Source organism: Pristiophorus japonicus, chromosome 7, assembly GCF_044704955.1.
Source record: "Pristiophorus japonicus isolate sPriJap1 chromosome 7, sPriJap1.hap1, whole genome shotgun sequence".
In the NCBI taxonomy this organism is placed as follows: domain Eukaryota; kingdom Metazoa; phylum Chordata; class Chondrichthyes; family Pristiophoridae; genus Pristiophorus; species Pristiophorus japonicus.
In genome coordinates, this window is record NC_091983.1 from 109,776,025 (window position 1) to 109,801,716 (window position 25,692).

A 25,692-nucleotide genomic window follows, 5' to 3' on the forward strand; every position below is an offset into this window, starting at 1 on the left:
ATATAAATAAAGTATATTTTTTGAAAAAAAGGTTATGCTTGAACTGTATAAGACACTGGTTAGGCCGCAGCTGGAGTAATGTGTGTAGTCCTGGTCACCACATTTCAGGAAAGATGTGATTGCACTGGAAAGGGTGCAGAGGAAATTTAGAAGAATGTTGTCTGGACTGGACAATTTTGGCTATGACAGAAGATTGGAGATGCTGGGTCTGTTTTCTTTGGAACAGAGGAGGCTGAGAGGAGATCTGATTGAGGTGTCTAAAATGAGGGGCCTGGATAGAGTGGATAGGAAGGACCTGTTTCCCTTTGCAGAAAGGGGAAGGGGGTGGGGGGAGAGGGATCAACAAACAGGGGTCATATTGGGGGGAGGTTTAGATGAGATATGAGGGGAAATTTCTTCACCCGGAGGGTAGTGGGGGTCTGGAACTCACTGCCTGAAAGGGTGGTAGAGGCCGAAACCTTCACCACATTTAAAAAATACTTAGATGTGCACTTGAAGTGCTGTAACCTACAGGGCTCCGGACTGGGAAACGGGATTAGGTTGGATCGCTGACACGATGGCCACCTTTCGTGCTGTAAATTTCGATGAAGGGCTGCAACCTCTCACACGCAATATAAACGCGGAACAATGCAGCCGGTACAAAAAGGTTACATGGAAGTTAAGGCAGTGTGAATGTGGGGCGGGGCGGGGCCAGACCGGGCTGCAGCCTGTGATTGGGAGCCGAATGTTGCCCGGAAGGTTCCGAGCAAGAGATGACGCGGCGCGCGCTCCTCCCTCCTCACTGCGACAGCGGAGCGCTTGTTGACTCCAACTCAGTATCAGCCGGACCCCGCCGTGTGAGGAACAAAGCCGCATCGCTGGAGCTATGGGAATAAATGCAGCCGACATTGACGACCAGTCGCTTCTTCCTTATTATTTGAAGCCTGTCGACTTGGTGAAAGTGGCCGCAAGGTTTCTGCAGTGGTGGAGCCGCTGGTGCCAGTAAAGAAAATCAGCGACCGTCCGTCCGTATGGGGGGGTCGTTGCCGATTCTAGCGCAGTAGAAGTGCGTCGAGCGGGGCAGTGGCACAATGCGGAGTGAGGCGGCTCGCCACAATAACACGGTAAAATGAACCAGTGTGCGAGCAATGGACGCCAGGCAGCTCCAGCAGTGGCCACCAGCAAACTCTTTACCGCTTAGCCCTGCTAGCAATGGGAGCTTTTAGCTTGTTGTGGTGCTTTCTTCCCTCTCTCGTAGCTTGGTCCGCAGCGACAATGAATTGGAGCATTCTGACGGTAAGAGCACACGGGTATTAGCGCTGGGTTAAAGGGAGACCGGTTGTTTACCAGAAGCCCAATTTATTGTCTGCCGATAAGGGAGGCGATGATAAATATTTCAGATTCTCAGTGTTGACTTTTTAGATGGTGAATACAAATTTTAATAGCTTGAGGTGTTCATGCTTCATGGTTTTCCTATTGAATATCGGTGCTGAAATGCGCCTGGCCAGGGCATTAGATGCATGTTAATTTTTCTTTACAAAGGATGGTACATTAGTTCCATCTAGACATCGGTGTTGTATCCATGTACTGATACCCATGTACTGCATAAGGCAATAGAGATACGTTTTATATTAATGTTGGTATAGAATAATTGTGGCACCGTATTTTCTTTGTTGAAGGGAAAAAAAAACACTTCTTATAAATTAATGATTTGAAATGTAAACCCGTATTGCAAACGCGCTGAGAGGGTAAGTCTAAATTAAACATACTGCTAAAACAATGTTTGTTTCATGTAAAGTAATAAAAATTGGTCCCATAAATATATCTAGGAAGAATACAAGTTGCTTCATCAGATTACTGATGTAAGTAACACCGTATGTATGTCCTTGTTGGTCACAGTCAATATGATGTGGCATTAAACTACATTGGACAGAATTTTGTTTTTACATTTAAAATAATGTGAAATCTTTTTAACTTGGCTTCTGGTAGCTATCCTCTTTCTGTATCATTTATTCAAAATGTAGAGATTATATTTTAAACCTGTTCAAAATACACATTCTGTTCTGGACAGGGTTTTCCATTCATACTGACATGAATGCATATCACAACCAAATTTGTTAAGATTTAATGCTTTTTTTGAACAAGACTAAATTTAGTTCATTATGAAACCTCTACTTTAAGCTGGAGATCTGGATGCAAATAATTATGCTATATTTAAGCAATAATTCCCCCTGTTTCAACTTCATTTAAAAAAAAATCTGATGGCAGTAAACTAAGGCCAATTCTTTTGTTTACTATTGGTTGTTTTAAGTTTCTAATATATTAAACCATTTGTTTTAAAATGGCATCACAGCAGAATTCAGGAAACCACCGTGTTTCCAACAAAAGCAAAATATTGCGGATACTGGAATCTGAAATAAAAACAGAAAATGCTGGAAATCTCAGGCAGCATCTGTGGCGAGAAAGCAGAGTTAATGTTTCTAACAACAGTCTTCCTTATATTGTGTGTGATTAATTCCCTTATTTATTTATATACTTCATACAAATTTCAACACAGAAACAAGTCATTCAGTTCAATCAGCCTGTGTTGGTGTTTATCGTCCACACTCAGTAGTCCTAAACCCATGTGCATGTCCTGTTCCCTTATCATGTTATGCCCCTTTCTTCTACCATTATCTAACCTATTATGTTTTGGCATGGTCTCTGCTTCAGTCACTAACTACAGTAGTGAATTTCTCAACCTCAACCCCCTGTGTAGACAATTTGTTTCCTGCTCTCTGTCCTAAGTTTCATTATAGATCACTCGAAACAGTCTTTTTCACTCTGCTGTGTCCCATCCCTTCTTAACTTTGAACATCTCTATCAAGTCACTCTAATCTGCTCCATTCTAACACAAACTTATTCAATTTCTCATGTCTTTACATTTGGCTTTCCTCCTGCCAGGCAGCATCCTAATGATTCCGAATGCACTGCACCCTCTTTGTTGTCGTATCATCCTTCCTATAGTGGGATTGGGGCAACACAGCACACAGTATTCCAACTGTGGATTCCTACTAAGGTTTTATGCAGATTCACCATTACATTTTGACTTTTATATCTGATGTTTCTTGCTATAATGTCCATTATCCCATGTGTTTTTTTTTTATGGCTTTATACACTGGAGATGCTGCTTATTAATGTGAACCTAAACCCCCAAATTTCACTTCTTTCTCATCACCCAATCTTCCCCTGTTCTGCGATTAAGTTACTATTTTTTAACCAATATGTACCACTTCAAGTTACAGGCATTGAATTCCATCTCTCTCTCTTTTTTGCTTATTCCTCCATCTTATCAATATTCCCTTGCAGCTTCTGTTAGCCCTCAGTAATTTACTGTGCTTTCTATTTTAGTATCTTGGACAAATTTGGACCCCATTTCCTCTAGCTCTACCGCTACCCACTTCCAAACACTTTGCAAAACTGCCCGTAACACACACTCTTGCAGATTATTGATCTGATTTGTTCTTTTAGTTCCATACCCCTTAATCTTCTCCAGTAGTCACCTGTGTGGTACTTTGTCAAAGGATATCTGACAGTCCACGTACACTACATCCACTGCATTTCTGCCTTTCACCATATCTATCACCACCTCAACTGTCAGGTTTGCCAAATATGATCTTGTAATTTTCTCTTCTAGATATTTAGTAATTTCTTGTGGTTAATTGGGCCACAGTTTGAAATTAAAATGTCTGTATTTTCAGTGAGTAAATTCAGACATGGTTTATTGCAAGGGTGCCCATGTAGCAACAGTGCAAATATGCTGGCTTTCAACTTGTCTTTGATCGTGTCTGAGCTCCAGCTTTTCTTGTTGGGGATGTTTTGTCATTTATTATTTGAGTCTTCTAGGTCAAATGGTACATTTTTGGCCAAGGAGAAGCTCTTTCAGATACTGATCAAGTCCCAGTACAGACACGATGGGCTGAATGGCCTGCTTCTGTGCTGCAGATTTCTATGATCCTCTTTGTTGGCCAGTTAGGGAGAGGCACTGATCCTGCTTGTGGATGTGTCTTTGGCTCCAATCAAGACAATAGTGCTCATGATGAAGGTGGAGAGAAGGGATGAAAATGTAGATGTGAAATTCATATAAAGTTTCTCTGATCTTTAAAAAGAATCAACTGAAACTAACTCTTTCAAATGGGCAAATCACCTGGAAAATGTTAGCTTCACTATAATTTCTTTGAATTTGAATTATTATCTGGCAATAATTCAAAATTAGTGGTTTGGTGCATATTAAAGATAAAATGTATTTACGGTGTAGACATCGTTGTGCCTTCAGTACTACCCCCATCAAGAACATGATACAGTAAACCTTTTGCAACAATGTTCAGGAGATGGCCAGAATTTGCATTATGGCTAAGATATGTTCATTTATAGTTATCCTCTGATCCATGCTTAGTGTGTGAAACCTCTAAAATCGCAGAAGTCAATTATTGTGGCACATTACAACAGTGTCTACACTCTAAAAGTACTTAATTGGCTGTAAAGCACTTTGAGACGTTCGGTGGTCGTGAAAGGCACTATATAAATGCAAGTCTTTTTCTTTCTTATATGAGTACCATAGATTGTTGTTTTTGTTCATTAACCCTTGTGAAAGGATTCTTTTGCTGTCATTCCTGCATCCACCCATAGTTAAATTTCATAGGTATACAAACTACTGAAATTCAATTTCTGAATTGTGTAGAAATTCGACTGCCGAGCACAAAAGGTTTCAAGTTCCATTTACTACATCTTGCAACCCTAGCCTTGTTTCTTCATATTTGCCTAATATCTAAACCGTTGAGTCTTTTTGTTAAATGAGGAAAGTGAGATCACATAGAACAGATGCTTTTCTTTTTGTTTGGTTAATAAGTGAAACTTTCATTAGTCTAACAAGTGTTAATTATTGGTGTTGGGATAGGTCTCAGCTGAGGGAGTTTTTTTTAAAACAAGAACTTGTATTTATATAGTGCCTTTAACGTAGTAAAACGTCCCAAGGTGCTTTGCAGGAGAAAAAGAAAATAACCGAGCCACATAAGAAGAAATTACGGCAGATGACCAATAGCTTGTCAAAGAAGTAGGTTTTAAGGAGTGTCTTAAAGGAGGAAAGAAAGTTAGAGAGGCGGAGGGCGTTCCAGAGCTTAGAGCCCAGGCAGCTGAAGGCACGGCCACACATGGTTGAGCAGGTGTAATCAGAGATGCTCAAGAGGACAGAATTTGAGGAGTGCAGACATCTTGGGGAGGGTGAAGGACGAGGCCATGGAGGAACTTGTAGGCAAGGATGAGAATTTTGAAATCGTGGCCATGCTTAATTGGGAGCCAATGTAGGTCAGCGAGCACAGGGGTGAATGGGACTTAGTGCAAGTTAGGACATGAGCTGCTGAGTTTTGAATGATCTCAAGTTTACATAGGGTACAATGTTGGGAAGCCAGCAGGAGTGCATTGGAGTAGTCAAGTTTAGAGATAACCAAGGTGCAGATGAGCTGAGGCAGGGGTGGAGATGAGCAATATTATGGAGATGGAAATAGGCGGTTTTAGTTATGTCACGGATATATGTCCGGAAGCTCATTTTAGGGTCAAATATGACACCTAGGTTGCGAACACTCTGGTTCAGCCTCAGACAGATGCTAGGGAGAGGGATGGAGTCAGTGGTTAGGGAATGCAGTCTGTGGCGGGGACCAAAGACAATGGCTTCGGTCTTCCCAATATTCAATTGGAGAAAATTTCTGCTCATCCAGTACTGAATGTCGGACAAGCAGTTTGACAATTGAGACTGTGGAGAGGTCGAGAGAAGTGGTGGTGCAGGTAGAGCTGGTTGTCGTCATCATACATGTTGAAACTGACTGTTTTTGGATGATATCGCCAAGTGGCAGCATATAGATGAGAAATGTCTGGGGGCCAAGGATAGATTTTGGGGGACACCTGAGTTAACGATGTGGGAGTGGGAAGAGAAGCCATTGCAGGTGATTTTCTGGATATGATTAGCTAGAGAAAAATGGAACCAGGCGAGTGTAGTCCCACCCAGCTGGACGGTGGTGGAGAAGCATTGGAAGAGGAGGGAGTGGTCAACCGTGTCAAAGGCTGCAGACAGGTTGAGAAAGACGAGGAGGGATAGATTACCTTTGTCACAGTCACAAAGAATGCAATTTGACTTTGATGAGCCGTTTCAGTACTGTGGCAGGGGTTGAAACCTGATTGAAGAGTGGAAAAGATGGGCACGGATTTGGGAGGCGACAACATATTCAAGGACTTTGGAGAGGAAAGGGAGGTTGGAGATGGGGCGGTAGCTTACAAGCACAGTGGGGTCAAAGGATAATTTTTTGAGAAGAGGGGTGATGAAGGCAGATGTGAAGGAGAACGAACCGTTAACAATGTCAGCTAACATGGGAGTCACAAAAGGAAGTTGGGTGGTCAGCTGTTTGGTGGAATAAGGTCGAGGGAGCAGGAAGTATGTTTCATTGGACAAGATGAGCGTGGCGAGGTCAAGTGGGGTGATCAGAGAGATACTGGAGAAAGATGTGACTTCAGGGCTAGAACAGGGAGAACCTCGGAGGAAGTTCGGCCCGATGGGCTAGAGGAAGGAAGGGAAGTGGCAGAAGCAGCTGATGGATTGGCCCTGACCTTTTTGAGACAAAAAATTCCATGAGCTCCTTGCACTTGTTGGAGGTGAGTATGGTGGAAATAGGGGAGAGAGAGGTATAAGAAAAGTTTGAAATTGATGAGTTTGATCCTGAAATACATAGTTTTAACTTTTCAACCAGTAATTGTGCAGCCAAACTAGTTTCTCGCTTTTGTAACAAATATTGTTCATACCGATAAAGCAGTCTGTATGAACCAATTTTATATTTTAATAGTAACAATAATTATGCAGTTTTCATTTATTAAAAAAAAAAAATCCCTTTACCAATTCATCTGCAAAATAAAGAAATAACTTGCATCTATATAGTCTCTTTGGGATATGCTGAAGATTTGAAGTGCTTTACAGCCAGTGAATTACTTTTGGAGTGTAGTCACTGCTATGCAGGCATATGCAGCATGCCAATTTGTGCACAGCAGGATAAGTCGATTCTGCACCGGCATTTATCAGGCGTTTACACGGAGGGTGATAATGAAACCCCTTTTATAAGTGCATAAGAATTAGGAGCAGGAGTAGGCCATATGGTCCTTGAATTCTGCTCTGCCATTCAATAAGATCATGGCTGATCTTCAACCTCAACTGCACTTTCCTGCCTGATCCCCATATTCTTTGATTCCCCTAGAGTTCAAAAATGTAGCTATCTCAGCCTTGAATATATTCAACGACTGAGTCATTCACAGCTGTTTGGTGCAGAGAAGTTCAAAGATTCACAACCCTCTGAGTGAAGAAATTCCTCCTCATCTCAGTCTTAAATGGCTGACCCCTTACCCTGAGATTATGCCCCCTCGTTCTAGACTCTCCAGCCAGAGGAAACAACCTCTCAACTTCTGCCCTATCAATCCCCCTCAGAATCTTGTATGTTTCAATTAGGTCACCTCTCATTCTTTTAAACTCCAGAGTATAGGCCCAATCTACTTAATTTCTTATCATACGATAACCCTCTCATCTAGTAAACCTCCATGGATGAACTTCAGCAATTGTACATCCCTGTCTGGAGTAAAAATAAAACAAGGAAGGTGGCTCAACCATGGCTAACAAGGGAAATTAAGGATAGTGTTAAAACCAAGGAAGAGGCATATAAATTGGCTAGAAAAAGCAACAAACCGGAGGACTGGGAGAAATATAGAATTCAACAGAGCCGGACTAAGGATTTAATTAAGAAGGGGAAAATAGAGTACGAGAGGAAGCTTGCAGGAACATAAAAACTGACTGCAAAAGCTTCTATAAATATGTGAAGAGAAAAAGATTAGTAAAGACAAACATAGGTCCCTTGCAGTCGGATTCAGGTGAATTTATAATGGGGAAACAAAGAAATGGCAGACCAATTGAACCAATACTTCGGTTCTGTCTTCACAAAGGAAGATACAAATAACCTTCCGAATGTACGAGGGGACAGTGGGCCTAGTGAGAATGAGGAACTGAAAGATACCCTTATTAGATGAGAAATTGTGTTAGGGAAATTGCTGGGATTAAAGGCCGATAAATCCCCGGGTCCTGATAGTCTGCATTCCAGAATACTTAAGGAAGTGGCCCTAGAAATAGTGGATGCATTGGTGATCATTTTCCAACAATCTATTGACTCTGGATCAGTTCCTATGGACTGGAGGGTAGATAATGTAACGCCACTTTTTTAAAAAGGAGGGAGAGGGAAAGCGGGTAATTATCGACTGGTTAGCCTGACATCAGTAGTGGGGAAAATGTTGGAATCAATCATTAAGGATGAAATAGCAGCCCATTTGGAAAGCAGTGACAGGATCGGACCGAGTCAGCATGGATTTATGAAAGGGAAATTATGCTTGACGAATCTTTTGGAATTTTTTGAGGATGTAACTAGTAGAGTGGACAAGGGAGAATCAGTGGATGTGGTGTATTTGTACTTTCAAAAGGCTTTTGACAAGGTCCCGCACAAGAGATTGGTGTGCAAAATCAAAGCGCATGGCATTGGGGATAATGTACTGACGTGGATCGAGAACTGGTTGGCAGACAGGAAGCAGATTGTCGGGATAAACGGGTCCTTTTCAGAATGGCAGGCAGTTAATAGTAGGGTGCTGCAGGGCTCAGTGCTGGGACCCCAGCTCTTTACAATATACATTAACGATTTGGATGAAGGAATAGCGTGTAATATCTCCAAGTTTGCGGATGACACTAAACTGGGTGACGGTGTGAGCTGTGAGGAGGACGCTAAGAGGCTGCAGGGTGACTTGGACAGATTAGGTGAGCAGGCAAATACATGGCAGGTGCAGTATTTGGATAAATGTGAGGTTATCCATTTTGGGGGCAAAAACACGAAGGCAGAATATTATATGAATGGCGGCAGACTAGAAAAAGGGGAGGTGCAACGAGACCTGGGTGTCATGGTTCATCAGTCACTGAAAGTGGGCACGCAGGTACAGCAGGCGGTAAAGAAGGCAAATGGTATGTTGGCCTTCGTAGCTAGGGGATTTGAGAATAGGAGCAGGGAGGTCTTACTGCAGTTGTACAGGGCCTTAGTGAGGCCTCACCTGGAATATTATGTTCAGTTTTGGTCTCCTAGTCTGAGGAAGGATGTTGCTATTCAGGGAGTGCAGCGAAGGTTCACCAGACTGATTCCAGGGATGGCTGGGCTGTCATATGAGGAGAGACTGGGCCTTTATTCACTGGCATTTAGAAGGATGAGAGGGGATCTCATAGAAACATATAAGATTCTGACGGGACTGGACAGGTTAGATGCAGGAAGAATGTTCTCGATGTTGAGGAAGTCCAGAACCAGGGGACATAGTCTTAGGATAAGGGGTAGGCCATTTAGGACTAAGATGAGGAGAAACTTCTTCACTGAGAGTTGTTAACCTGTAGAATTCATTGCTGCAGAGAGTTGTTGATGCCAGTTCATTGGATATATTCAAGAGGGAGTTAGATATGGCCCTTACGGTTAAGGGGATCAAGGGGTATGGAGAGAAAGCAGGAAAGGGGTACTGAAGGAATGATCAGCCATGATCTTATTGAATGGCGGTGCAGGCTCGAAGTGCCGAATGGCCTACTCCTGCACCTGTTTTCCATGTTTCTATGTTTCAGTGCACTGCCTCTAAGGCATGTATGTTCTTTCTCCGATGAGAGCAAAACTGCACAGTACTCCAAGTGTAGTCTCACGAAAGCCCTGTACAATTGTATTAAGATTTCCTTATTCTTGTACTCCAGCCCCCTTGCAATAAAGGCCAACATGCCAATTGCCTTCCTCATTCTCACTGTAGCTGCATGCTAGCTTCCTGTGTTTCTTGTACGAGGACACCTAAATAGTTCCTCACAATTACTCCTGCCAAAGTGAATAACCTCTCATTTCCTATGTTATACTCTATCAGCCAACTTATTGCCCACTCACTTAATCAATCTATATCCCATTGCAGGCTCTGTCTTCCTCACAGCTTACTTCCCCACCTAGCTTTGTATCTTCAGCAAACTTGGGTGCATTGCACTCTGTTATTTCATCCAAGTCATTAATATAGGTTGTAAATAGCTGAGGCCCAAGCACTGATCCTTGCAGCACCCCACTCGTTACGGCCTGCCAACCGGAAATGACACAATTATCCCTACTCTCTGTTTTCTGTCCATTAACCAATCCTCAATTATTGCTAATGTATTACCCCCAACCACATGAGCCTTTATCTTGTGTTACAATCTTTTATGTGGCACCTTATTGAATGCCTTTTTGAAATCTGAACGTACTACATCCACTGGTTCCCCATTTATCAACTTGCTAGTTACATCCTCAGAAAACTCTTAATACATTTGTAAAACACGATTTCCCTTTCTTAAAACCATGATGACTCTGCCTAATCATATTATGATTTTCGAAGTGACCCATTACGATTTGCTTAATAATTGATTCCGCATTTTCTTGAGGACTGATGTCGGGCTAACTGGCCTATTCTGTTTTCTTTCTCCCTTCTTTGTGAACTAGAGACTGTAATTTTGCAGATGCTCCCATATGCACTTTTTCCAATCTGCTGGAGGATTAACTGATGAACTCTTCATTCAGATGAGTCTAATTCTAAAACACCCAGACTAATGCATTTTACATAAACAGTGAATTTGGCCTGTTGGACTTGATTCCAGCTCAAAATGAAAGTCATCTTGAGCATCTGCCAGGAGCTTTGTGCTTCTGGCTTCCATTCCAGTGCTCATCTAGCTGCTCTTCTGGGGTAAACCCAAGAACATGTGATCACCATGCTCTGCTTTGAGCTTCAAACACCACATCTGCACATCACCAAAATGCCATCTTCTGTCATAATATCACTTGCCTCTACTCCAACCTTGCCATTGCAGAAACCTTCATTACTGCTTCATCTCAAATGTTTTCTTACTGGCCTTTTGCCACAGTTCCATTTGAAATTCTGAGTTTACCTCTTCTGTGCCACTTAATTGTATTGTATTGCCTCCTGCCTCTGTCACCTTTCTCGGCTGAAAAATTCTCCAATCTTCAAAATTCAGCTCTCTGCTGCGAGGGTACAATCTTATGGTTCTTTGCACCTCCAGGAATTCTTTGTCTCAGTGGTCATGACTGGGTATGGCGTTTTCTAATCTATAAAATACAAGCATGACACCTTACAAATTGTGGGGGGCAGAGCAAGGCAATGCAATCATCTCAGCCCCAGGACATCGCTGTAAGTTGGGCCTATACTCATTGGAGTTCAGAAGAATGTGAGGTGATCTTATCGAAACATATATAAGATAATGAGGGGGCTTGACGAGGTGGATGCAGAGATTATTTCCACTCGGGTGGGGGGGGGGGCACTAAAACTAGGGGACATAGTCTTCAGAATAAGGAGCCGCCCATTCAATACTGAGATGAGGAGGAATTTCTTCTCTGAGGGTTGTAAATCTGTGGAATTGTCTGCCCCAGAGAGCTGTGGAGGTGGGGTCATTGAATATATTTAAGGTGGAGATGGACAGATTTTTGAGCGATAAGGGAGTAAAGGGTTATGGGGAGCGGGCAGGGAAGTGGAGCTGAGTCCATGAACAGATCAGCCATGATCGTATTAAATAATGGAGCAGGCCCCAGGGGCCAAATGGCCTACTCCTGCTCCTATTTCTTATATTATGATCTCAGAGCAGCATCCTAGGCCCAACCATCATCAGCTGCTTCATCAATGACATTCCCTTCATCATAAAGTCAGACGTGGGGATGTTCGCTGATGGTTGCAGTGTTCCTCTTCATTAAGTCCGGCTTGGTGGCATAGTAGTTATTTTACTGGACGAATGATCCTGAGATGTGTGTTCAAATCCTGCCATGGCAGCTGGGAAAATTCAGTGAATTAAATAAATCTGGATTACAAAAGTTAGTGTCAGTAATGGTGACCGTGAAACTACCGGATTGTTGTAAAAAAAACCCATCTGGTTCACTATGTCCTTTAGTGAAGGAAGCCTGCCGTCCTTGCCTGCTCTGATTCCAGACCCACAGCAATGTAATTGACTCTTAACTGCCCTCAGCCTCGGTGGCTCAGCACCACCTTCTCGAGGGCAATTAGGGATGGGCAATAAATGCTGGCCTTGCCGGTGACGCTCTCATCTCATGAACGAATAATTAAAAGTTGTAAATGCAATCTCATGAATTCAAAGCCGACCCAAATTTGTGGAAGTCAAGTCATATCATTGGAGTGATTTGAGGATGTAACACAGCTGGCTTTTGATAGAGCCATATGAAAATTTGCCTGAAGATCTGTAGCTAGAGTGAAAGCTCTTGGGATAATTAATCTATTCTTTTAACTGGTGTCTGGCTGCAACCACAAGAGAACTCGAGGATTCTCTGCTGTTCATATTAAAATGATTTTGGGAAGAGGAATTACCTGTTACGCTATGTTCATGCATAATTGGGCTGCTTGTGCTGTGTGTAATTTTAATTTGAAAGACTTTTGGCCCATGAGGAGTACTGTAAAGTTTTTGTGTGCAGTAATCCCTGCTAACGTGATGTATTAAAACTGGTTCAAATTGGTATTTCTCTGATCCATATTTTAATTGACAGCCAATATGTTGGAAAATATGACATTTGAAGGGGCTTAAATTTGGGTGGGCAAGTTGCTTGATAAGAAAAGCTTAAAGTTGCCATCAACATTTGCCTACATGATGGCCACTGCGTTTCAATTATTCTGAAACATGATACAGGTGCAGCATCGAGAATCCGGACTCCGGACTGATCGGTGGCAGGGTCATCCGCAATCCATCGACCCAACGACCCTGCCAGACCTCGGGCCTCACGTCGCCGTGACTTGCCTCACCTTATGCTGCTGTCCTTATCTTGGAGCCTCCTCGCCAGCCCACCCGACGACCTTAGCGGGGCTTCCCCCGGCCCCCTTTCTGACATTCCAAAATCTGGAATACCAAAATCTGAAATACCCAAACCTGGTCTTTGGTGTTTCCAGAATCTTGATGTCAGAAAGCAAATCGAAAGCCCGGAATCCGGAATGGCCTCGGTCTCGAGGGTTCTGGATTTTAGGCGTTGCACAGATACAGTGCAACATAAATTTGTCTTTAGTTTGCTAACATACTTTCCAGATCAGAAACATGAGGATTGGGTGGCTGTTATCATCATTCTGTGCTTTTCCCTAAATTTGTTTACTCTAGGCTAAGCCGCATACTGATGATGCCAGCTGCTAATAGTACAGCTGTCTTCACACTACAGGTACACTTGCGGGAATTTGCTGTTCCTAGCAGCTGAGAAGAGCTGGTAAAAGAGGGCCTATTTAGGAGCCAACCACAGCAGATCCTGGCGAACATATTGAGTTACAGCCAGCTACAAATTATCTGCACATCGGGAGTTGGCACCAAGCATGGGTCTCACAGTGGAACAACAGCTACAAATGGAAAGTTGAGTTTTTATATTTGAGAACAGCATACAGAATTTAGACCAACAGTTAAACTGCTCACCTGAAAATCTCCTTCAAATATCTGCCAGATGAATTCCAGGTTGATTTCAATATTATGAGCTGAAAAATATTAATACAAATAACAAAGTATTGGAAAATGAAAGGTATATAATGTGTTGGAAAGAAGATCTTGCTATTACTGTTGAGTAAACACAAGTGTTTGTGTATAAACCAAATGGCGGAAAGTGTTCAGAGAAGGCCTACAGATTATTCCAAGTTTTGAACTATTTGGTTTTGGAAAGAATAGTGGGCTAACTTATTCCTGTTGGAGGTAAGATTTTTTTGTGGGGAGGAAAGCATGATTCAAGAATTTTCAATTTATGGAAGCAATGTATAGAATATAGCAATATCTTCATGGGGGATGGTGGGGCGGGGGGGTCTAAAGACCAGTGGGAGTACCCCAACTGCTGTCTTGCCTGAGATTCAGCAGCTCTGCACCAACCAGGACCATGAGCTTGGTGGTAAATTTGAGGGCCTGGTCTTTGTACACTCTCTTCCTCAGGCGGCCAAAGGCTGCACTGGCGCACTGGAGGGGATGTTGACTCTCCGCATCAATGTCTGCCTTTGTTGATAAGAGGCTCACAAAGTATGGGAAGTGGTCCACGTTGTTGAGGTCCGCGCCGTGAATCTTGATGTCGGGCATAGTTCGCGTACCAGACACGAGACTCCCTAAGCAATTGCTCTATGCAGAGCTCCTTCACGGCAAACGAGCCAAAGATGGGCAGCGGAAATATTAGAAGGACATCCTCAAAGTCTCCCTAGTAAAGTGTGACATCACCACTGACACCTGGGAGTCCCTGGCCGAAGACCGCCCTAAATGGAGAAAGTGCATCCAGGAGGGTGTTGAGCTCTTCGAATCTCAATGCCTCGAGCGTGAAGAGGTCAGACGCAGGCAGCGGAAGGAGCGTGCGACAAATCAGTCCCACCCCCTTCTCCCGACGAATGTCTGTCCCACCTGTGACAGGGTCTGTGGCTCTTGTATTGGACTATTCAGCCACCCAAGGATTCACTTTAGCAGTGGAAGCAAGTCTTCCTCGATTCCGAGGGACTGCCTATGATGATAATGATGACCAACCAGGAATCAAAACTGCAAGTGAGTCAGCCTGGCTTTGTGCTATGCTGGGCATTGCCTACAGCCATGAAATAGGCTTGTTTGTTGCTCTTTAGGATCTCAGCCTTGCTTAATTATGGACTGGAGTACCACTGCCTTTGTACTTATTACAGCAATCAAATTTGGTAACCTAAACTCCCATCAAGTAAATTTAACAAATTACAAAATATCCATGTTTTTATGGGGCTGTTATTGTTCCTTGGGAGCTTATCAAAATGCAGTTTTGGGCATCACTGCAAGGCTCTAGGTACCAGTATTTCTCTTCACTCCCCCCCCCTCCAAAAAAAAACGCATGCTTTTTTGTCTGAGTTTTACTTTGAAAGTCATAGTTTCAAGTACAGAAAGAACTTCAACAAAAGTGGCTCCACCCAAGGCAGGATTTATGTAGGAATTGGTATTTGAAACCATTCACTTTTTGAAGGTACTCTGTTTGAAATAAATTAATCAACATTAGCATCCAGTTTTTTTTTAACAAGAGGGTGTCCCTATATTTTTGACCATTTTGTAGTTCAGTTTCATGGATTTTAGCTACCCTTCGGTATGCTGTCCAAGTGACAATTATTGACGCAACAGCCTAGACAGTGATTGCTGACAGATTGTTGAACTGGATGGGGATGGGCAGTGATAGCAGTGTTACTGTTGTTCCATGTGCACTTCCCAGACCCCCGCCCCTGCCATCCACATCTGATTCTCAATTTTGGAATCTAATTTTAAGAGTAATGTTGGTGCTGGCAGCCATTTTTTCTATTATTGCTGAGACTAACCATTGTGAACCAAATTGCCATATGGCTTGGTATGGTGTATTCTGTTACAGAAGTCCATGGCTTCATCCTTTCCTCCCTCATCTTAAATTTAAACAGAATATGAAAGCAACAGTGTAAGATCGTAACTGAGGTTAGCACCATGTAAGACACAAAAACTGCAGCCTTTAGATTATCGTAATGTGTTTTTTTTTAAACTGTAAGCAGTGAAGAATTGGGTAAAAAGAAATACTGTGGATGTTTTATTGATTGGACATGCTTTTCAGGTCAGGAACAGTCTGCTCCTTATTAACATTAAAGACTTCATTGGCATTGGAATGCCTATCCGCAAAGCTTTGCAGTGTATTTAAGTGTACTTGTATAAAGAAAGCTCTGCTTTGCCCACTTACTGCTGTACTCTAAATAGTCACCAGTCTGAAATTTGAAACATGACTGCACAAATGTTCTTATTTTGCAACACTCTTATCAATGGTATCATGAAGGCAACTTTAGAACATTGTTGTGTTACTCCGAGTTAATTGGTCTTGGTTGTAACATTATTGATGTTTGATCTCTGCAGCGGCAACACTTTGTCAATTACTGCAGGATAAAAGTTAACTTGACTTTCTCCCTTGGATATCCCCCCAGTTCATTTTTAATGGTAGCTGTTATTGTTTCACTTCAAAATCTTAATCCTTCATTTATCTAGTGTCTTTGTTTCCACTAAGTTATAAAAATCTCTGGTTTGGGATTTCGTCTATTTTTGTCTGAAGTAGTTGCGTCCTGATTGATGGGGATGTTTGTGCCATTTCATACAATTTGTTTTGGTAGGAATTGAGAAATTGGACGTACAAAATACCTGTACATATTTTGTTGTTTACATTTTCATTCCTTTGGTGTACGTGTGCTTTTTCTTTGTCCCAGTTTTTTTTGCTGGTTAGAATTTGAGAGATAAAATCTGTTGTCAGTCACATTGCACGGTATACAGAAATCCTGAATTATAGCATGTGCTTCTTGTCATGCAATTCTGTTTTTCCACTTTACCAGCAAACCACCAAATGCAATCTGCAGTCTTCAAATTTTGAAAAGGTAAATAATGCAATAAAAGTGGGAGTTTTCATCATGATCCAGATCTACATTTGTATAAAATGTCAACCATCCATACTGTGGGTCAGCAAGTGTTTATGAAACTCTGCTAAATGGAATACCTGTACTGTGAAATTAATTTTCTTGTAGTTTTCCAAGAAATAAAAGTTTGTATTATGACAACATAGATGAATTCTCTCTTCTGAGCTGGTTCTCCATCATATTTAAACTATGTGTGGGAAAGGAATATTTTCCCATAAATTCAGATTTTACATATCTTGCTATGTCGCTGCCTTAGTGTTGTGTTTCAAATGTTTTAGTATTGGACAAAAGCAGCTGCAAAAGGATGTCATCTGTTTAATGTTGGCAAAATAAATATTTATAGAGTGAACTTTGATGACTCTGTAAATAACTGGTTGCAGAGACCTATGATTTCTTAACTATATGCTTACAGACAATTTTACACTAATTAGTGTAATGCAGTACAGTATATGCATGCAGGGCCTGATTTTTGCTGCAGTGTGGCATCTTTCAGCCTGCCATGTTGGTTAGAATTGGAAGTGCGAGAAGAAAATATGCAGCGAGGGCAACGACATCTGGGACCTTGATGAGCACTGGGACAAACAATGAATGGCCTCAACCAATGTGATTAAAGGATTGAGGGAAAAAAACAGCAAGGATTGAGAAGGACAGTGAATTATAGTGGGTGAATTCAATGTCAACTCTGGTATAAAATTAGGGAAAGAAAAAAAAAGAGACAAAGTAAAAGTGTGGGGGAAAAAAAAATGAAATTTGTCCTTTTTTAAAATCTCAAACAATTCACAACCTGAAGAATTGAGATTCTGCAATTGTAATTTTTAACTTTCGGGACAGGAGAGGGTGATTGGTAATTAACAATTATGTCGCTAAAAGGGTACTTATGCAGTTAACTGCTAGACTTAACTTTCTGTGGTGAGTTTAATGGGCAATAAATGTGCAAATGCAGCAACTTCGTAGAAGTTAAGCACAAGATGCCGTTTTCACAAAGATAACAGCGTGGTACAAAACGTACAGCAACTTGTGGGGATTCATAATTCGTGGGGAGTATCTTCCTCACTACAAGTGACTGGCTGATTTGCCCATTGATAATGGTGCACATCGTGCAGCCGCCATTATTTGTTCAGCAAAATTTGGCCCATAGCATCTAGGTTTGGTATTTAATTCTGTTTGTAATAACCACTTTTAAGGATGGAAGAATTTTGGTTCATTTTGAGGAGAGGGAGGGAACTTAAAAAATGGTTAAAATTTGCAGGAGCCAAAAATTCTTCAGTTTCCGCATATGCTCGGCTTTTAATAACAAACTTGTAAATGTAATGGGCTATATTTCTAACAGCCCTAGTTTTCACGATACTCCGCCTGCTCCACGACGACATGCAAGCTGCGATCCTTACCAATGGATCCATCACTGACCCAATTCATGTCCGGACCGGGGTCAAGCAGGGTCGCATCATCGCCCCAACCCTCTTAATCTTCCTCGCTGCCGTGCTCCACCTCACAGTTGATGAGCTCCCCGCTGGAGTGGAGCTAAACTACAAAATCAGTGGGAAGCTGTTCAACCTTCGCCGTCTCCAGGCCAGGTCCAAGACCACTCCATCCTCTGTCGTCGAGCTGCAGTATGCAGATGACGCCTGCGTCTGTGCACAGAGGTTGAATTCCAGGACAGAGTCGACGTATTTACCGAGGCATATGAAAACATGGGCCTTACGCTAAACATTAGTAAGACAAAGGTGCTCTACCAGCCTGTCTTCTCTGCACAGCACTGCCCCCCAGATACCAAGATCCATGGCGTGGCCCTGGACACCGTGGACCACTTCCCCTATCTCGGGAGCCTCCTATCAACAAGAGCAGGCATTGATGAGATCCAACACCGCCGCCAGTGCAGCCTTTGGCCGCCTGAGGAAAAGTGATTGAAGATCAGCCCCTCAAAACGGTTGTCAAGCTCGTGGTGTACAAGGCTGTAGTAATACCCACTCTCCTGTATGGCTCGGACGTGGACCATATACAGTAGACACCTCAAGTCGCTGGAGAAATATCACCAGCGATGTCTCCGCAAGATCCTGCAAATCCCCTGGGAGGACAGATGCAGAAACATTAGCGTCCTCATCCAGGCTAGCATCGAAACACTGACCACACTTGATAAGCTCTGCTGGGCAGGCCACATAGTCCGCATGCCAGACATGAGACTCCCAAAGCAAGCGCTCTACTCTGAACTCGTCCACAGCAAATGAGCCAAAGGCGGGCAGAGGAAACGTTACAAGGACACCCTCGAAGCCTCCCTGATAAAGTGCGACATCCCCACTGACACCTGGGAGTCCTTGGCCATAGACCGCCCTCAATGGAGGAAGTGTATTCGCGAGGGCGCTGAGCTACTCTAGTATTGTCGCCGAGAGCATGCAGAAATCAAGCGCAGGCAGCGGATGGAGCGTGTGGCAAACCAGGCTCCCTGCCCACCCTTTCCCTCAATGACTATCTGTCCGACCTGTGACAGAATGTGGTTCTCATATTGGACTGGACAGCCACTTAAGAACTCATGCTAAGAGTGGAAGCAAGTCTTCCTCAATTCAAAGGGACTGCCTATGATAAGTTTTCACCGTGGCTAAAAAGTTGATGTAATTTCAAGCCAGTGTCCCTTTTTTAAAAGCAGATTGGCAAACTCATGACAATCTTGTCATGTTACAGTAATGTGGTCGGTTGGACAAGTCCCATTTTGTTCAGTTTCATAATTTTGCTATCAATCTATTAAAGCAATAGGAGTAGGAATGTTTATGCATGTATTTGCATACTGCAAATTATCAGTTGTATTGGGGACAGAACTCTTGCATGCAAACACTGCCCCATATTGGGCCCAATTTTGGCAATGACTTGCATCAATCTTTTTGGGAGTAAGTTGGTTTTTCTGATGTAATTTAAAAAAAAAAAACATTTTCCCGAATAAACTTGCTCCAGAGTAACTTAGTTAGGTACGATTTTTTAAAGTTTTTTTTTCCAAAGGGGTCGTTCCTAGACACTTATGCCAATTTTGGCCATTTATGCCACTTTGGCCAGCTAACACTTACACCAAATTGACTTAGGTCAGCGTATGTGGCCAGCTCTGATAAATGTTGCGGGCAGTTAAGAAATCCGGCGCATGTAAGTAGGGACTGACCTGCACCCAAGCAGCAAACATTCCAAATAAAAGTTAAAATAACTAAGTAAAAATAAAGAACTCAGGTAAACAAATGATTAACAATTTATGTTTGAAGTAAATCCTACCTTGGGCTGGGGAAGGCAGCGGGCCGGCCTGTACGGGAGGCCATTCGGCGTGGGATTTGGGGCGGCCGGCAAAGACTCATGGCGGGGGGTGGAAGGGAGGGAGAGGAAAGGTTGGGCTCAGCAGCATCGGGAGGGAGAGGAAAGGCTGGGCTCGGCAGCATCTCGGGTAGGGTTCTGGCAGCCTGGGCTACACTCTGACGCGGGCGACCAATTGGCCACGGCTAGGGGCGGCGAACATCGGGTCCTGCTGACCGCTTGCAGGACACGCTGAGGGCGAGGAGCATGCGCGCAGACTCCACTGCACGTGCGACAGCTGCCGGCAGTGTTGCCAGCGCAGGGCTGTAGCTCCGTCACCCCCCTCCACCATGGACATTGCGCCAGGACCCGGGACACTTGGCAGAGGGACCAGAATACTAAGTAAGTTTTTTGGCGCCTTTCCAGCGCACAAAGTCGACGCATAAAGGGTCAGTATGCCAAAAAAACGGGTTGCCCATAGTAACTGCAGGACTAATTGAATGCAGCAGTCAAAAACAGGTGTTTTTTTTCCTGTCCAGCAGTGGTTTTGAGTACAGTCTGTATTGGGCTGTTCAGTTCTTAGACAGAAGGAGGCCAATCTGCCCACTATATCTGTGCTGGCTCTTTGTTAGAACAATCCAAAACTATTCCCACTGCTCTGTTGTTCGTTCTATTTTCCTCTGCAATGTTTATTTATTTTTCCCTTAAAAGATAGTGGTCGTTGCCTTAACCTCTCCCTGTGACAAAGCACATCTTGCTCCTAACAACCCTTTGTTAAGCAATTTCTCCTGTAATTTTAAATTGATGACCCCTGATTACTCCCATCCCAACCTAAATGATGGTGGAAGTGAGAACCTCGGTGGACCCAGCACTGACGACCTGTGTTTACACCATTTCCAACCCTTCTCCAGGCCAAGCAACACCCCTCATCCCTTACTTTTGTTCTGTCAATCAACCAACCTGGAAGAGGGGACAGATGTAGTGTAACAAAATTTGCAGATGAGACAAAGATTAGTGGGAAAGTGGGTTGTGTAGAGGACACAGAGAGGCTGCAAAGAGATTTAGATAGGTTAAGCGAATGGGCTAAGGTTTGGCAGATGGAATATAATGTTGGAAAATGTGAGGTCATCCACCTTGGGGGGGGGGGGGGGGGGTAAAACACAGTAAAAGGGAATATTATTTGAATGGGGAGAAATTACAACATGCTGCGGTGCAGAGGGACCTGGGGGTCCTTGTGCATGAAATCCCAATAAGTTAGTTTGCAGGTGCAACAGGTAATCAGGAAGGCGAATAGAATGTTGGCCTTCATTGCGAGAGGGATGGAGTACAAAAGCAGGGAGGTCCTTCTGCAACTGTATAGGGTATTGGTGAGGCCGCACCTGGAATACTGCGTGCAGTTTTGGTCACCTTACTTAAGGAAGGATATACTAGCTTTGGAGGGGGTACAGAGACTATTCACTAGGCTGATTCCGGAGATGAGGGGGTTACTTTATGATAGATTGAGTAGACAGGGTGTTTACTCGTTGGAGTTCAGAAGGATGAGGGGTGATCTTATAGAAACAATTAAAATAATGAAAGGGATGGACAAGATAGAGGCAGAGAGGTTGTTTCCACTGGTTGGGGAGACTAGAACTAGGGGGCACAGCCTCAAAATATGGGGGAGCCAATTTAAAACCGAGTTGAGCAGGAATTTCTTCTCCCAGAGAGTTGTGAATCTGTGGAATTCTCTGCCCAGGGAAGCAGTTGAGGCTAGCTCATTGAATGTATTCAAGTCACAGATAGATAGATTTTTAACCAATAAGGGAATTAAGGGTTATGGGGAGCGGGCGGGTAAGTGGAGCTGAGTCCACGGCCAGATCAGCCATGATCTTGTTGAATGGCGGAGCAGGCTCGAGGGGCTAGATGGCCTACTTCTGTTCCTAATTCTTATGTTCTTATGTTTCTATCTGTTGCTGTTTTTCCTCTTCTATCATCTGGCTGAATTTTTCTTTCATGTCTTTTGTCTCATTTGAAGACTTTTTGAACATCCATGTGTGATACATCGACAGCATTCCTTGGTCAACTCTTCAAAAATCCCAATTAATTTTTTCAAACATGACTTGTTAATAAATTTGCACTGACTGCCTTTAATTGATCCAAACATTTCTAAATGCTTGTTGTTTTTGCCTTGAATTAAGTGTTTGGCCACAACTGATGGAACTAATTGGTCTATGAGGGTGTTGCCTTGGTTATTCTCTGTCACCACTGTACAATTTCTATATGTAAGGAGAATTCAAAAATTGAGGCCAGAGCCTATAACCACCTTCTCTCTGACTTTGAGCAGCCCAGGGTGCATGCCTTCAGGGGCTGTTGACTTATCTACTTTGCTAATCAGAACCAATTTATTTCTACAGTTGCCTCTCATCCTCCTGTACACCCATGTTCTCACTTCTATCATTTGTAATCACTGATAAATATTTATTTATTCAATGTTCTTCATACCTTCATCCTCCACAAGAGATTCCATTCTTCATCCCAGAGTCGTCAAGCCTCTCGGGTTCAATTTTCCCCAGTATTTGCTCCATTTTTTTTTGGAGTAGGCTGCTTTTTCTGGTCTAACTTAAAAATCTCCAGTTTTGCCAATCAATTTGCACCAGTGTAACTCATTTAGTCATGTTTTTTTTAGGTTAGTTTTATTTTTCTCAAAATGGGGCATTACCAGCCCACCTACACCAGTTCTGGCCATTTAGGCAACTTTGGCCAGCTAACAGTAACTCCATTTCTACTTAGGCCAGCATATGTGGTCACTTGAGAAAACCCTTGCGGAGAGTTAAAGAAATCGGCGCAGATAAGTACATCGGAGCCATTCGGCCTGGAATAGGGGTGGGAAGCAGAGAGGACCTGGACCAACCAAGCCTTGGGGAACAGACTTGCAAAACCATCATTCCTTCACACACTTAAAATAAGAAGAAATAAAAAATTAAAGTTCTACCTTCAGCATCAAACTCCAATTCACCTTTCTGCATTCTGCCGGAAAGGCAGAGGGCTGGTGCGGGAGGCCACTCTGCCTGGGCTCGGGGTGGGAGGGAACAATTCAATGGAAAGGCTGGTTTGGGAGAAGAGCAACTCTGGTTTGCAACCTGTGTGGTGATCACACCTTCCCTGCATACTCAGCTCCAGTATAGGCAGCAGAGCTATCAGGACATGCAGCACTAGACTGATCACAATTAAAAGCAACAGCACCAATTTGGATCTCCAGAAGATCAGAATTGGCATTCTTCGATACAGCGTGGCCATATTCTTAAACTCTGATTAGAATCTTCAGAGTTAGTTGCTTTTGAAGTATGGTTTCCTTGCATGTCTGCAGCAGTGTCGTGCCCAGCACCGAGACACTGCCCTCAGCTCGGAGGCAGGCTGGATCAGACTCTGGTGCATGGCTAAGGTTTGTTCCGTGCAGCCCTGGTCAGTATGACCGTCCTGGCTTATCGCACTGCAAACAGAGGCCCATGGAACCGGCCCTGAAGACTGCACTTCATGCGAGGGCTCCTCACATCTGTAGCACGGAAGGCACGCAGACTTGGGCTACTGTGCATGTGTGGCCATCACTTTTCTCCACCATGTGTGTGCAGACGTCCTGGCACATTTTCCAGCGCAGAACGCAGGCTCCACCCCCCCCGAGGCGACTAGCCACGCTGCATGGCTGCAGAGCAGAGGCCAGACAGTGGCAAAAGTTGCAACATTTTTTTTCTGGAGCATCTCCTGACTTACTGAAGCGATGCAACTCAGGTAAGTATGCTAAAAAATGGGCGTGGCCAAAATTGAGCCCATTAATCTGTTAGTTTTCATATGCTTATAAAGCCTTCATCACTTCCTTTCTACATTATCTGCTAATCATTTTTCTATTCTCTTGTCTTTCTAAACTTTTCACATTCTCGCCATACCTTTTTTATAGTCCTCATAACTTTCTTATTGTTAGCCCTAACTTTATCATGTGCTATCCTTTAAAATGTGTTTTATTTTAATCTCTCTATTGAAGAAAGGAGCTCTGCGTTTTGCCTTGTCAGAATATTTGTTTTGTACTACCTATATCTACATCTTGTATTTGAAGCTTTCCCACAGCTAACCTATTGACCTGTTTGCTAACTTTTCTTTCCAGTTAATTTGGGCCAGATCCTTTTTGTCTTTCCTGAGTCCAGCATCCTATTTTTCAAACTTCATTACTCTTTTCTGTAATTACCTTGGAACCAAACTGTATTCCCAGTTGTTCGACAGAACATCAGTTATTTGTCCTGTTTCATTTTCCAGAATTAAATCGAGCAATCTTTCTTCGACTACAAACATACAGATCTGGGAAGCGGTCCTTGATATACTAAAAATATAAAATAAAATAATTCCACACTTTGACCACATGCATTATGGAACTGATCTCTTCCTATCTCAACTCTTATTTTTCTCTCCTTGTCCAGTCTCTTCCCACTTATATCCACGACTCTGCCAACACTCTCCGCCAAACAGTTTCTTGGCCCTAACCATATCCTTTTCATCATGGTCGCCCAATACCTAAAAACTTCCATCCCCCACCAGGATGACCTGAGGGCACTTAGCTTCTTTCTTGGACAGAGGCCTAACCAGTCCCCCTCCTCCACCTGGCTGAACTTGTTCTCTCATTGAACAAATTCTCTTTTTGACTCCACTCACTTCCTCCAAATAAAAGGTGTTGCTATGGGAACCTGCATGCTCCGACCCATATTCTCTAAGCCCACTGACAACCCCAGCCACCTTGATTATACTTCCTCCCACCCTGCTTCTTGTAAGCTCTCTCTTCCATTCTCCAAGTTTCTCAGTCTGTTTTGACGGTGCCAACTTCCACACCAGTGCATCCGATATGTCTTCCTTTTTCCTCACCTGAGGATTCCTCTCTCCTGTCATTGAGATGGCTCTTGACTGTGTCTGTTCCATTTCGCGCACTTATGCCCTCACCCCTTCCCTGCCCTCCCAGAATCATGACCGGGTTCCCCTTGTCCTCATCTTCTCCCCCATCAGTCTCCATGTTGAAGGGACCATCCTCCACCATTTCCGCCACTTCCCGTGAGATCCCACAACCAAACACATTTTCCCCATCCCTTTCAGCATTCCGATGGGGCTGTTCTTCCGCTGTACCCTGGTCCACTCCGCAATCACCCCCATGCCCCCTCACCTTCCCTTGCAAGTGCAGGAGATGCAACATCTGCCCTTTTATTTTCTCCTTTCCCACAGTTCAGAGCTCCAAACACTCCTTCCAGGTGAAACTGCAATTTATTTATTGTACTTTCAATTTAGTATACTGTATTTGCTGCTCACCATGCAGTCTCTTCTATATTGGGGAGACCAAATGCAGATTGGGTGACCACTTTGCGGAACACCTCTGTTTAGTTCTCAAGCACGACCCGAGCTTCTGGTGGCCTGTCACTTTAATTCTCCGCTTCGGTCCCAGTCTGACCTCTCTGTCTTCGGCTCCTAAACTATTCCAATGAAGCTCCACGTAAGCTCGAGGAACAGCACCTCTAAGATTGTCGTGGATTAGTTGGTTTTTAGAATACATGTTTTCTATCTTTAGTGATATAATCATCAGTAATGGATTTATAATTGTATGTAAGAATTAAATATAGAAGTCTATAACCATCAATTGTATGCAATGATGATCTGAATTATATATGACTTTGCTTATACAGTAATTAAGTATGTGAGTAGACTGTAACCAGACAGCATGGGGTGAAAGAGGGTGGCCATAGTCAAAAAGTGCAGCCAGCTTGGGAAGCAATGTCGGGTGTAGCTGCCACTGGTTTGGGATGTTATGATATCTGCAGTGAATTTAAAAACCTAGGTCTTTCCACAGCGAACAGCAAGGACCCATATCTCTACACTAGAGACATATATTCCTTTTGTATTGCTATAACTATCCCA

At 43.3% G+C, this 25,692-nt stretch overlaps 1 protein-coding gene across 1 annotated transcript in view; it reads left to right on the forward strand.

Annotated features, from left to right (window-relative positions):
* The first annotated feature begins 785 nt into the window (after positions 1-785).
* tnfrsf21 (tumor necrosis factor receptor superfamily, member 21) overlaps positions 786-25,692 on the forward strand; it is a 90,897-nt gene continuing 65,990 nt past the window's right edge. The window contains exon 1 of the mRNA XM_070885241.1: positions 786-1,275. Within this exon, the coding sequence (XP_070741342.1) occupies positions 1,192-1,275 (84 nt within the window). The 5' untranslated portion in view covers positions 786-1,191. The remainder of the gene's footprint in view (positions 1,276-25,692) is intronic.